This window comes from Dryobates pubescens, chromosome 6 (assembly GCF_014839835.1).
Source record: "Dryobates pubescens isolate bDryPub1 chromosome 6, bDryPub1.pri, whole genome shotgun sequence".
NCBI classification, from domain to species: Eukaryota; Metazoa; Chordata; class Aves; order Piciformes; family Picidae; genus Dryobates; species Dryobates pubescens.
The window spans coordinates 39,146,790-39,161,128 of NC_071617.1; the positions used below are offsets into that span (position 1 = coordinate 39,146,790).

The 14,339-nt window shown below is 38.9% G+C and overlaps 1 protein-coding gene across 2 annotated transcripts in view; it reads left to right on the forward strand.

Annotated features, from left to right (window-relative positions):
- The window catches only part of CRIM1 (cysteine rich transmembrane BMP regulator 1), a 186,793-nt gene that overhangs the window by 75,720 nt on the left and 96,734 nt on the right, over nucleotides 1-14,339 (forward strand). Inside the window, exon 3 of one of the 2 annotated variants that reach the window (XM_009911724.2) lies at nucleotides 14,086-14,328. The exons of the other annotated variant lie outside the window; for it this stretch is intronic. Within the exon in view, the coding sequence (XP_009910026.2) occupies nucleotides 14,086-14,328 (243 nt within the window). The remainder of the gene's footprint in view (nucleotides 1-14,085; nucleotides 14,329-14,339) is intronic. 2 annotated transcript variants of the gene reach the window in all.

A 14,339-nucleotide genomic window follows, 5' to 3' on the forward strand; every position in this document is an offset into this window, starting at 1 on the left:
TCCTGGCAGTAATTTATACCACTATGTATAATGTTCCACAAATATATGTAACCTGTATTTTTGTGCTTGTAAATTAAATCTGTTGGATGCTTAGTCAAACTGTCCTAAGAAATTATGCTGATTAAATACTTCTGCACTTGATCTTTGTTTTCTCTTTTTCTAGTTGTCACGGAAGCTAGTATGTTGAATGCCTCAGATGTTTTTATTTGGTGTTTAAGAGAAAATAGGGGTTCATATTAAGGTATAGGTTGTTACACAAATTAAGTATGTTGCTCTGTGTTGTACTAGTGGAATTGTATAGTAAGAAAGACAAAAGGTTAGAAAACGTGTAGTAGATCATTTAGGGGATTTGCTTGAAAGACCATAAGTGAGTAACTTAAGAGGAAAGGACAATGAAGGAGAAAGTAAGAAAAGCACAGTGTGAAGAATCAGACTAAATCTCTGAGCCATGGTGATTTGTGATAATCTTCTACTTTGAGAGTTCTGCTCAAAAAAATAATAATCCAAAACAGTATACTTGGGGAAAATGCAATACTGTACCTGCAGTCACCTAGGTCATTTCCCTTTAAGATGCTCTTGGAAACAAGCTTTCCACCTAGTTAATACACAACTGTATGCTTCAAATAACATCAGAAACTGAATCTAAGTAAAGAACGTTGCAGCCAACAATAAGGTGAAATTGAGAGATTATTTTTCTATATATTGGTTGTTTTTCAGACTCACTCTTTTTTGTTCCTAATAAATATGTTGGCATTCATCCAACTTGAAATAGAGGGGTCCAGGTTTAATGACTACTGCAGTCAGCAAAATTTGTAACAGAATCATTAACACAAGCTCAGTGCTGTGTAAGATCTGACTTTCTCTGTTTTTTTGTAGTTTCAACATTGAATTCTCTCTGTTTTGAGGTGGAATGAGTGATGCTGCAGCAGGGTGGTGATATACAGTAGCATTTAATGTATGGTGGTTGTGAAGTTTTGTTTAGTTGATGTTTTGAGTATTTATCTACCTGTATAGCCCTGTGAAGACACCTCACTATGTGAGGAATAAAGACTGGATATTGTGTTTCTCTCAGTTTGTGTTAAAAGTACTCTATCATTTTACATTTGTTTTTTATGGCAGTACTGCAGGATGGAGTAACTTGCTTTCACTTCCCATACTGTGGTTCCTTGTGGACTTTAGTCTGTTTGAACGCCGATGATGAATACATGTATGCATGTGATATATGTTGCCTTTTGTTTTATTTTCTCCGTAATGTGTAGATATTTGAGTTTGATACTGCTGTAGTTTGGAAGCAGGAAGAGAAAGACATTTCTCAAATTTCTAGTTGTCTATTTCTCTAAGCAGTTCGCTAGTTTCTGTGCAAACTGTTGGACAGCTGTCTTCTCAAGCTTAAACTTTTTAGATCTTAGGTTAAAATTAAAATTTAATGTCTTCCTTTTTTGGTTTTGATGACGTTTTTCCCAGTCTTTACTTTCCTTTTGTATTTGTGTGATTGGTAGTTATGAGAAAAACACACCTAGAAACCCATCCAAGCTAGCAGTGAAGACAATATTGCGATCAGGAACTTTGCATTAATCAAAATCCATTCTGTGATATTTAAATGTTTTATTTAATTCTTTTTCCTAGTGTATGTATTCTATGATTCTAAATATCCTTTGCATTCAAAAAAGCCTATTTCGATATTTTTGCAGGGAATATGAGAAATGGCTTTGAATATGGGAACCACAAAATAGTGTTTCAACTTTTCACACCCAAGTCATCTGATATGCTGCTTATTTGTTCTTGCATCTTGAGCATCAAGTGTGGAAATTTATTAAAAACCTCTAAAGAAAAGATTTTATTATTTTTTTTAATGTTGGACTGCCCACCATCTCTAAATTAAATGCTCCAAACCTAGAGGGTTTTTAAAGCATCATTTGTCTGCAAGAATAAAACTGGTAAAAACCTGTACCTACCTTTTTTTTTTTTTTTTTCTGGAGCACACTGACAAATTTTTTTGGTAATAGGAAATGAAATAAAAATCTTGTCAAATCTCTTCACTGCAAGACAACATGAAGTTTGCTTTTTTTTTTCTTTTTTTTTAAATTTTGGTTTTGTTGTCTTATTTTGGTGTTGGGTTTTTGTAACATTAGCAGATACCAGAGAACTTGAAAGTACTTAAATGAATTTTATTAACAATACAAAACATTGAAGGGCAGGCAGGAGTTGATTATTTTTCACTAACAAAAATCTGTTCCTTTTGAATATCAAACCCTTCACTTCTAAGTTAATTTTTACATATCAGTCGTTTGCTTGTTTAACCTTGCCCTAAACAAGTAATTACTCTTCTTGCTGTACTTTTATCTCTGTTGTTAACTTCTTATACATGTGAATTCTCTTTTTGTGTGAAGTCATGCATTTATTTTGATTGTAGCTTGTATTTATTTTAAATGTAATAGTTTCTGAGTCCTCATTACGCTTATGTTTTCAGACTTTGATTAGGAAGCAGTGAGTTGAGACTACTGCTTTGGGTGTGATTGTGTAGTATAGCACATTGTTCAGTACTTTTTTGCATTCAGAGCTGCCTCCGTAGGTGTTAATCCTTTGGGGGGGAGGGGCTAAGTTACAATCTCAAATTCAAATCCCTTTCTTCCTGCCACATTAAGATGCATGTTGCCTTCAGTGAATACTTGTGATTATTTGTCTAGATATCAGCTAGCTTTTGTTTCTCAAGCTATATTAAACAGAGTTGCTCCAAATACTTGGCTTTATCATCATTTCAGTACGTATTCATCATTATGTTTTTGGTTTGCAGCTGCTTATATTTTTGTAATAACACTTTCTGCTTTAGGTCAAATTGCTACTCATGTGCATTACTGTACGTGCTTTCTTCACAATTTTCTGTTGATTTGTCCACATAAATATTGACCAATAGCAGGAATAATATCATTCATCCATAATAATAGGCTCTCTTATATAAAGATATCCCAAAGTACAATGTTATTCCAGTCATGACAGTAATGAAAATAGGTGTTTTGGGGTTTGTCTTTGTTGGTGTTCTTTGGTTAGTTGGTTTTGTTTTGTCTTTACAATGGGGGCAATGCTTTATTGCTGTTGAAAGCAGTGCAGTTACCAGTGAAAATGGAACCCTGTCCTTGAGATGGCGCACCTCCCCAGCAAGCTGGGCTTGTGCCCTTCTCTGCATGTGCAGTTTTGTCAAAAAGCTAATGTTATCCATTATAGATTTGGATTAACTTGTTGGCATCAATCTGTTCATTTCTATTAAAAAATGTTAATATGTACCTGTTGAAAGCATGGTTTAAATTAAATGCTACCTTTGAGCTCTCCAGACTTAACTGTTTCTAAGCCTAATGGAGAAACTCTGAGTCTGAACCCAAATGCAGCCACTGCTACAAACAATGTTGCTTGTGTAGAACTTGTATTTGCATTGAGATGTAGAGTAGTGGCAAATAGTCTTTTGAAAAACTCTTTGGCAAATCTTCAGTGAATACTGTGCTGCAGAGATATATATTGATGTATATAAGCAAGTATTTAGTAAAACTTGCATCTATGACTATTCTTTTGAGCGTGGCTTTTTTAACTCAGATTAGTTAGACGCTATTTAGAGACATTGTCTATACAAGCAAGTGAAATGCCTCCACTGAGTAGTATGAAGTCCAGAGTGCTAGAATGCTGGAAAGCAAAGCGAAACTCCTTTGAAAAATAGAATGGATTTCAGATAAAGTTCAGTTTTTGGTGAAAGGTCAAGTTGTAGTTCCTTTTTTTTTTATTTGTAGTAGTCCATCCATGTACAGTGCTGTGCATGTTGTATGTGTAAGGTAATCTCATATTTTTTTTTAATCTACTGTAATTATCCTTTTCATTCTTGAAAATCCTTTTGAGTATTTTGCATTCTGATATTGATCCCAGTCTGTCTGACTGCTTCAGCTGGGACATCATTTTTCTTGTTTATCCCTAATCCTTTTAATATTTCCTTCCTGCCACTCTGCAGCAGTACAGTATACCTATTGTTTGGAATGTGTTTCAGTGTCGACTAAAGAATGTACAGTCAAAGTGGCTGTATTTTAGCCTACACTTCAGAAAATTGATTTACAGTGAAACAGAAATATAAAGCAGAACATGCCATGCCTTCAAAGTACATAGGCTGACCTTAGCACATCAGTTAGATTAGTCATACAAGATGTTTACATTTGTGGACCATATTCTGTTTTGAACTGCTCTGAAAAATGAAATGTTGGGCTAGCTATTTCAAAATGTTGCTTATTCTATATTCTTTATAGGGGCCTAACAGAAAAAGTACATTTTTATCTCTTTGTGTGTATATACTTACATATCTGTATACCATGCATATATGCATGTATCAACTTATTTCTAAAGAAGCGGATGCAGAATAGCTCATCTCTCTCAGAGGAAACATTGAGACCACAGTCTCTTATAGTTCTCTTCAGCCTTCTCTGATGAAACATTCTGTCCTCATTTCTATGGTAACTGAGTAAAGGTATCTCTGGTGACGCATAATTTTGACAAAATGATGAAAATCCCTCCCTGGTTTCCAGAAAAGCAGGGATCTGTTTCATTTCACCCGAAGAATAAGATCCTCCCCCCCCACCTCCCCTTGGGGCTTTTCTGTTCTCCATTTCTTACACTGAGTTATACCTTAAGATCCTTTCACCGATGCTTTAACTGTTCTGCTTCTCTTGTTAACTAAACTTGGCATATACTTTCTCTGCATATCAAAGCATAGCATGCAAGTGTAACAAAGGAAAAGAATTGGATAGAGGTGAAAGCAAGTGGTTTAATTCTTTGGGAGCCACTTTCATTACCACACTAGTTTGGTACTCACCAAGATATGTGCGATTGTGCATGCTTGGTGGTTGGGGTTTTTTTGTTGTAACAGCTCTACTTTGTCCAAAAAATCCCCAAACCCAGAACAACAACAAACCAACCAACAGAACCAACAAAAGCACCAAAACAACAAAACCTGACATCTTGGCTATCTATATTCACAGAATCACCAAGGTTGGAAGAGACCTCAAAGATCATCAAGTCCAACCTGTCACCACAGACCTCATGACTAGTGCCATGTCCAATCCCCTCTTGATCACCTCCAGGGATGGTGACTCCACCACATCCCTGGGCAGGCCATTCCAATGACGAACGACTCACTCAGTGAAGAACTTTCTCCTCACCTCCAGCCTAAACCTCCCCTGGCACAGCTTGAGACCCTGTCCTCTTGTTCTGGTGCTGGTTGCTTGAGAGAAGAGACCACCTCCCTCCTGGTTACAACCAGCCTTCAGGTAGTTGTAGACAGCAATAAGGTCTCCCCTGAGCCTCCTCTTCTCCAGGCTAAACAATCCCAGCTCCCTCAGCCTCTCCTCATAGGGCTTGTACTTAAGGTCTCTCACCAGCCTCATTGCCCTCCTCTGGACACATTCCAGCAAGTCAACATCTTTCCTAAACTGAGGGGCCCAGAACTGGACACAGGACTCAAGGTGTGGCCTAACCAGTGCTGAGTACAGGGGCACAATGACTTCCCTGCTCCTGCTGGCCACACTAGTCTTGCTGCAGACCAGGACGCCATTGGCCTTCTTGGCCACCTGGGCACACTGCTGGCTCATGTTTAGGCAGCTGTCAATCATCACCCCCAGGTCCCTTTCTGTTTGGCAGCTCTCCAGACTGTCTTAATAAAACTAGTGGCTAGTTTGAGTCTGGTATAAAACTTTCAAGAGTTTACAGAACTTACATTCTGTCCTAAAGCACTGGTTGTAACGTGAAGACTTTAGTGGCTTGCCATTATTCCTCCGCTTCCCATGTAACTTCTTAGGGTGATGGGAAACGTAATTTTTAAAAGAGGTAATAGCTTTTAATATGGAGAAACTTTGTGAAAGGTCTAACTTTACAGCTGTTGCTAGAGACTCTTTCTAGAGGCAGACTCTGATATTAATGGGGAAAAAAACCATAATCACATCTAGATTTCTTCTTTGTATTCCTTCCTTTGAAGATTCCTCTTCATCCCTCATACACTTGACAAGAAATCCAGTGTGACTGCAGGGAAGATTTGTTTTGAATGGTATGCTGTGATTTCTGAGATACTACAACTTTCTCATGTGTTTCTGAGATGAAAATGAGAAATGTTTTTGAGACACCTTGACTTTTCAAATGAATGGTTCTGTCTTTAGCTCACAGTATGCTCTGACTTACTCAGTTTTTATTATTCAATGACATTGTAACTTAGGTGGTTCAGTTATTCTTGTTAATTGTAGAGTGTCTTCTGTCACGTGTTTAGTAGCAGCAGGTTCATTTTGCAGGCTAATTTCAAGTAGTCAGAACCATCAGACCTACAGAAAGGAGAGATTTTCTTGAAATGCAAATCTGGTTCTAATAGTATTTTAAACCTAGAAATAGCACTGTCACTGATAAGTGAAATAATTTTACATTAAATAGTCTGTAAAACCAACTTTTACAGCAGATAGGAAGTTTGTGTCAAGGACAGGTGTCTTTTCTAATTCATCAGAATATCAGTTTATTAAAAATGTTATCTTTACATATACGTTTCTGCATTTCTTGAGGAGATAGACTCACAATAGATACTTTGTATAAAAGCTTGATTGATCCAGACTCTTCATTTATCACTGTTGGCTCAGACTGGGGAGATGTCAGAGTTACTAGAATGCTGCTTGCTTCACTGATGTTTGAAAGGCTGTAAAGAGAATGTGTGCCACAGTGAAACCTCACCAGCAACCAACTAATAGGTTCTGTTCTTTCTGTAGTCATTTGAAATACTGCTTTTTTGGAACATCAAGGCAATGTTTGCAGCCAGCTAAGCTTTTCTTTATGGTTTGTAGGTATCTGCTCACATTTAATTCATGAGATGCTTGACAAGTAACTGTTCTCCTTGATAATGATAGGGTTTAAGAAGAAATTGAAATGTGATTAATTTTCATAGGGTTTTTCCATTATCTTACTCAATAAAATAGAAGAGCAGAAGTATATGCAACTCCTCACTTCACTAAATTGATAGATTCATGAGTAATGTCTTGCCTTGTTGAAGCAGTAACCTTACTAAAGGAGACCTACCAGCTGCTCTATGGGCAGAGGTAGAACAATGTTTAATAAAAACTTTATTTAATGTGGTAAGTGTCTTTACTCAAGACTCTTAATCACAAATCTAGACATCTCATTTAAGAAATAGTTTTACTTGCTTTCTACATATACTTAGAATTGTATGAAATTGTGATGGAATCTCCATTATGGATTAGGAGACCATAATGTATGCATATCTTCTTGCTATGTACTTTGTGTATTAAGAAGCTTCTTTATTCAGGAATAAATATCTTATGCATGTGCTCTGCTAATTTATTTCATAGTCGGTCACATGCATAATTACAGAATCACAGAACTGACAATCTTGGAGGTCTCTTCCAACCTGGCTAATTGATCACTCAACCCTAACTAATCAACTAGACCATGGCACAAAGTGCCTCATCTAGTCTGCTCTTAAGCATCTCCAGGGATATTGACCCCACCGCTTCCCTGGGTAGCCCATTCCAATGGCCAATTGCTCTTTCTGTGAAGAACTTTTTTCTAACATCCAGCCTAAACTTCCCCTTGCACAGCTTGAGACTGTGTCCTCTTGTTCTGGTGCTGATTGCCTGGGAGAAGAGACCAAGCCCCACCTGGCCGCAGCCTCTCTTCAGGTAGTCACAGACAGCAATAAGGTCTCCTCTGAGCCTCCTCTTCTCCAGGCTAAACTAACCCCAGCTCCCTCAGCCTCTCCTCGTAGGGCTTGTGCTCCAACCCCCTCCCCAGCTTTGTTGCCCTTCTCTGGACATGTTCCAGAAACTCAACATATTTCCTAAACTGAGGGGCCCATAACTGGACACAGTACTCAAGGTGTGGCCTAACCAGTGCTGAGTACAGGGGCAGAGTGACTTCCCTTCTCCTGCTGGCCACACTATTCCTGATACAGGCCAGGATGCAGTTGGCCTTCTTGGCCACCTGAGCACAGTGTTGGCTCATGTTCAGCCTACTATCAACCAGTACCCCCAGGTCCCTCTCTGCCTGGCTGCTCTTCAGCCAATCTCTCCCCTGCCTGTAGCATTGCATGGAGGAGTTGTGGCTGATGTGTAGAACACGGCAGATGTGTTAAATCTCTTTCCGTTGGACTTTGCCCGCCTGTCCAGGTCTCTCTGCAGAGCCCTCCTACCCTCTAACAGCTTGACACCTGCTCCCAGCTTGGTGTCATCTGCAAACTTTCTGATGATGGACTCAATCCCTTTGTTCAGATCATGAATGAAGATACTGAACAGGATTGGGCCCAACAGTGATCTCTAGGGGACACAACTAGTGACTGGCTGCCAGCTGGAAGTTCCCTCTTTCCTTGAAATTCGGAGTTTTTAGGTTCAATACACTGCTTTTTTTTTTTTAAAAAAAAAGTTCTGATTCTGGGCAGATATAGTAATTGCTTATATTCTATTAATTATCAACATTAAAGTCATACAATGGAGTTTAAATCCTGATGCCTTTTTTGACTTTGAAAATGGTGGTTAGCAAGATTATCATTTATGTAATAGAGAGCAGCTTAAAGCAACATTTGGGGACAGATCAGTGCTTCATAGTTTATGTGTACATTTGACAGAGTAGTAGTTTATTGTTGTGAATCTACCTTGGTCTATTGAGAAGCTGCTTATAAATAGTTTGGGGGGGTTTTTTTGGTGTATAAAAGGGTAAAGTAGCAAACTATCACTGGTGAGTGATTTCATAGTTGTATTCTGTGAAATGCAGCTTTGCGTTGCTCTTCCTCTCTGTCTTTGGGGAAACTGTTGTATTTCTAATTAAACTGCTCTGACATGTTTTCTTATGTGTTTGTTTCCTTCTAAGAAAGGAAAAAAAGAGCTATTTAGCAATTCCTCTTGTTTGCTGAAATCTTAAATAGCTGTATGTAATGAATTTTTATCAGGAATCCTGCTTAAGCAGTAACTTTGGCTGTCTTACTGCTTCTAATCTATGTTGAGATCCATTTCAAGTTTACTACAATGAATTGTAGAAATGTGTCTGGTATATGGCCTTTATCCCTGTAAATAGGGAAGATGGGTATGCTTGCCATTTGCTGAGATAACAGGAAGAAAAATCTTGAAGCTTTACTTAATGATTGCTTCACAGTTACGTCTTTTATTTAGACTTGATATCATGAGAGGCCCTTATGAGCTTTCACTGAACTGCAGTAAAAGGGAGCTCTCACCTTCTTGTGTTGCAGTGAGCACTGGGCTCAGGACACAGTTACACTAGTGTGGTGCAGGCTGAATAAAAATGTAACTAAAATATAGTATTCCTACTCTGATACATGCTGGTTTTTAATGCTTCAGATAAAATATTGTTTTAGGACATACTGAGGAGGAACCCATAAGAAAACACTTTAAATACTGCCAACCACATATCATTTCAGCCACTTGCTTCTTTATACAAAAGGAAAATCACATCTAAATTATGAACCAAGTAATGACTTACTCTGTAGAGATTTTTTGTTTACCTGCCCTTGATTCTTCTGAGGACTGGAGCTAGGGAAGGAGAGTTGTCTGTTTGTTGACCCAGTTTGGATTAATATATTTGACTTTCCTGTTGCTCAGTTACATTTGTATACTGGGATAGGAATCTCTTACCATGTACATAGTTTGAGATTATAATTTGGAAGTGTAATACTTACATAAGGAGTAGTAGGGAGGGGGGTTTGTTTATGTTTCAGGGCTATGAAGTACAAACATAATAGTGAGACTGGATTAAAAAGAAAAACTGAAGTTTGCTTTCTAAATGCCTGTGTGTGTTGTGTAACCTGATCTTAAAACACAAACATGTCTTTGCAGGGTGGTGGTTATTTGTGTTTAAACCATTTCATCTGAAAGTTGCTGGTTTTATTTAATAGTAAAGTTCTATTGTATTCAGTTACATTTAACTACACTGTGCATAATGCTCTAATGTGGAAAAGACTATCAGAGATAAAAACTATGAAACACTGAGTGAACATTTCACACCAAAATACTTGTCACAATTCTCTGTTTACAGAGTTTTTCTTCTACAATTTGTGATGCTTCTTACACACTGACAGTGACACATTCTTCTTTTCTTTGTATTTTTTCTGTGATCTTACCAACTCCAAGAGCAGTCTTTGCATTGATCTTCAAAATGCATGTGTCTAGAGCTCTGAGCAGTCTAAATCTCGGCAGTTTGACATGCATTGAAAATTGGCCTGAACTGGTCAGATACAAACTGTCCTTAAGGAAATGTTTATCTTGATAGAGACGGGTGTATGTATGTAAGTGCAGTCAAGTAAAACTAGTAGATAAGCTTCTGAAAATACATACTACATAAAATATTTTCACAAGAGACAAACTGTGTGGTGATGGGATGTAAATCAGAAAACTGCTGGATACATAATGCTAGGGGAGATTAATTAACAAACAGCGTGAATTTAAGGGTCTGTCATGTGCATGACCTTCAAGGGCTGCTCCTGTGCTACTGTTACTCCACTTCTCTATGCATGATTGAACAACATGCAGTGAAAAATGAAAGTGTTTTTAAAATCTAAAGGGTTCAGCCTTCTATTATATACTAAAGAATATCACCAAAACACTGAAACTAGTGTGTTGTCTACTTATACAACTTTCTGCAGTGAACATCAGAAACCAGTTCTGTTCAGTCTGAGCAATGTGCTTAATAAAGCAGGTAAGAACCGAAGCGTAAGGGTATATTTCAAAAACATAGGTCTTGCAAGTGTTGTTTAAAATGCTAGGCAAAGTACACATCTAGGCTATTTTAAAGACAGATGGAAATAGTGGAGATTGTAACTGTAAGAGTTATGATGCTATTTAGTATCACATTTAAGCTAGTAACCTCTGTTGCTTGTATGAAAAAAATATAAAGTGCTTGTACATGAAAGTGCATGTAGTTTTTCTGTTTTGCTGTATTTGACAACAAAAATTGAGGCAAATGTTTATATTCATGATTTCCTTTTGTGGTTATGCAAGGACCTAGATGACTAATTTCCTAAGCATTTACGTGTCTAGGTATTATATCCATCTGAGTTTAAATCAAAATAAGGCATGGGTAGCAAATCAACCATGTAGACAAGCAGTACTACTTTGATTTTTCAGCATGATCTGAAATTCTAAAGAATGTGCTAAAATTAAGTGCAAAAATGATCCTTTTAGGAAAAACCCACTGTTGTTGTTGATGCTCAGTGTATGTTTCAAAGCAGAATTTTACATTGGTTTTTAGCATTAAAATCGAGTACCAACTTTAGAAACTCCAAAGTGATTTGCTAAGATCTTTGAGAGGATATTCTTGACTTTTTGTCAGAGATGGTCATATTTGGTTTGTCTTATACAGTTATTGATCATCTCTAGAGATGGATTTTTAAAATAGCAGTATCTTAAATATCAGATTGGAGAGGCTGAGGGAGCTGGGTTTGTTTAGCCTGGGGAAGAGGAGGCTCAGGGGAGATCTTATTGCTGTCTACAGCTACCTGAAAGGAGGTTGTAGACAGGTGAGGGTTGGTCTCTTCTCCTAGGCTACCAGCACCCTAACAAGAGGACACAGCCTCAAGCTGTGCCAGGGGAAGTTTAGGCTCGAGGTGAGGAGAGAGCTCTTCACAGAGTAATTGGCCATTGGAATGTGCTGCCCAGGGAGGTGGTGGAGTCGCTGTCCCTGGAGACATTCAAAAAAGGATTGGATGTGGCACTTGAGGACATGGTTAAGTAAGTTGTGAGGTGTTGGGTAATAGGTTGGACTTGATGATGTCAGAGGTCTTTTCCAATCTTATTGATTCTATGGTTCTAAATATCAGATTAATAGAGTGTGGTTTTTACTTGTTTCTACTACTATGCATCTAATTTTCATGTCAACAAGTATAATAATCAATTAATGCTGTAGAGGTAATAGTGACCATTGTAGAACTGTCTACTTTACAGACTCTTGCAAATAACCAAGGGGTGGTCTGAACAGTTTATAAGTTCAGGTCTTAGTTTTCTGTTGTTGGAGGGCATTTTTTAGGTCAGGCCTGGAAAGGCCCCCTGCATTGCCTCCAAACACTTTGGGTCAATAGGGTATGGTCCCTTAAAATACTCTTTTGCATGTCTTGAATCCACTTATTTTTTACCAGTGCTCAGGTACATGGAGCAAAGTGAGGCCCTCACCCTCTTTTGTATGAGCAATTTTTTTACTGTGTACATTATGGAATAAATTGGTCATAGGAGTGGTCTGATTTTTCGTAATGTGGCTTACTCACTGAAAGGCATGATACCAAATATTTTGCCAAAATTGACATTAGTTCTTGTTGAGAGTAGGGAATCTACTTCTTTCCAAGTTTTGTTAGTGTTACATAGTTATTAAAGAGCCTTCTATGTCTTCATTCTCTGTTTATGTCAGTGTTCCCACTGTCTCGGTCCGGAGAGGGAAGGAGACTAGTTCTTTTGAATATTCCCGTGCTGTGAAATTAATCGGCACAAACGAGGCCAAAATATCAACAGCTAGACTATTTATTACATAGAGAAAATGGAAATAAGAAGGGGAGAGGGAGAAGATAGAGAGGGAAAGAGAGAAGAGAGAGAGAGAAGAAGAAAGGAATCCTATTACCACACCCCTCACCCACCCCAAGACAGTTTGAGTCTGTGGAGGAGAGGTGCTGCATGAGGTGCTGGGTTTGTGCTGAGGCTTTGGCTGGAGATGCGATGTGATCCCTCTGGGCAGCCTGGGTCTGTAGAGAAAGGGTGCTGAGGCTTTGGCTGGAGAATAGATGAGGTCCCTCTGGGCAGCGTGGGTCAGCTCCATGAGTAGCAGCAAGCGGGACTTAAGACACGGAGAGAGGGTTCAGTCTGCTTCCTTCCTTCTCAGCGGCATGGTCCTCCTTCAGCGTTTTTCTCTCTGCGTTTTTCTTCCCTCCATTGCGGTTTTCTTCCTCTGTGGTTTTCTTTCCCCTGAGCCAGTAGTGGTCAAGTCTTTTATACAGTTTTTAGTCCTTAGGTATGTGTCCAAGCATTGTCCCTCAGGAATTCAGGAGCCAGGAAATCATAAGTATCCAGATATCGTTCCCCAGGAAGTCTTTCTGTGTATTCATGTGAGTTTGGACAGTGGTCTGGATGGAGTGGGGGGGGGCCTCCGCCTCCTTCCTCTCCATCTCCCTGCCTACCCACTTATCACACATCAGGAGACAGGTGGAGAGTCCACTGACTCATCACCCTCCCTTCCTGGGGGTATCTGATAGCTGTCTTGAAGGCGTGATGGCTGGGTCCTTGGGTCATTGTTATAGGCCAGCTGCAGTCCAGTGTTATCACGATGCAATCGCAAGGTGATTTGCATCCAGGATTGGTACTGTGTGGGCAAGCAGCAAGTGATTTTATCTTTGTTGAGTCACACCAGGAGTAGACTCTTACACCCATCAACTTGTTGAGTCTTGCTCCTCGATACTCCTTTTCTTACAGCCATGTGCCTGCAGCCAGTGGCTCAAACCTCTAGTGTTTGTGCCAGTGCTAGACAGACCTCTTCTCTTTTACTATTCAACACTTTTAATGTGAGCATTGGGAGTGTGAACAGGAAAAATACTCTTCTGCTAATGTATAGACTCTTCAAATATGTTAGCTGTGCAACTTTTAACCAGCTTTTTGAACATGTGAAATCTTAGTTCAGGTCGTTGAAGTTTAATTTATTAAAATTAGTTGCATGTGATGGAAACCGTTAGGAGACCGAAGGTGTAGGTGTGAATGTCAGACTTCTGCATGATATGCCAAGTGTTTTTAATACCATGGCCAAATGTGTAGCTGTTCTTTGTGGCTGTACAGGTTCATCAGTGATGCACACTACACAAATAGGAATTTTTATAAAACATTAAGTATCTACCATCTTGCAGATACCACAAGTTATTTATTTTTTTTTAACATGTATTTCATAATTTTGCTATTGGTGCAACAGCAGCACTTTCATTTTTATTGTATTGAGGGGAGGGAGGAGAAAGGGACCCTTATCAGCCCTCATCTTTACAGCTTTAGTACAGTGTTTCAGTGACATTTATGGCATGCTGATCTCTCTCCCTTTCAGAAGAGAAACCCGATTGCTCCAAGGCCCGCTGTGAAGTCCAGTTTTCTCCTCGCTGTCCAGAAGATTCCATCTTGATTGAAGGCTATGCTCCTCCTGGTGAATGCTGTCCGCTCCCAAGCCGTTGTGTGTGTAATCCTGCAGGTTGCTTGAGGAAGGTTTGCCAACCTGGGTATTTGAATATATTGGTTTCTAAGGCATCAGGAAAACCAGGAAAATGCTGTGACCTCTATGAATGTAAACCAGGTAAAAGCACA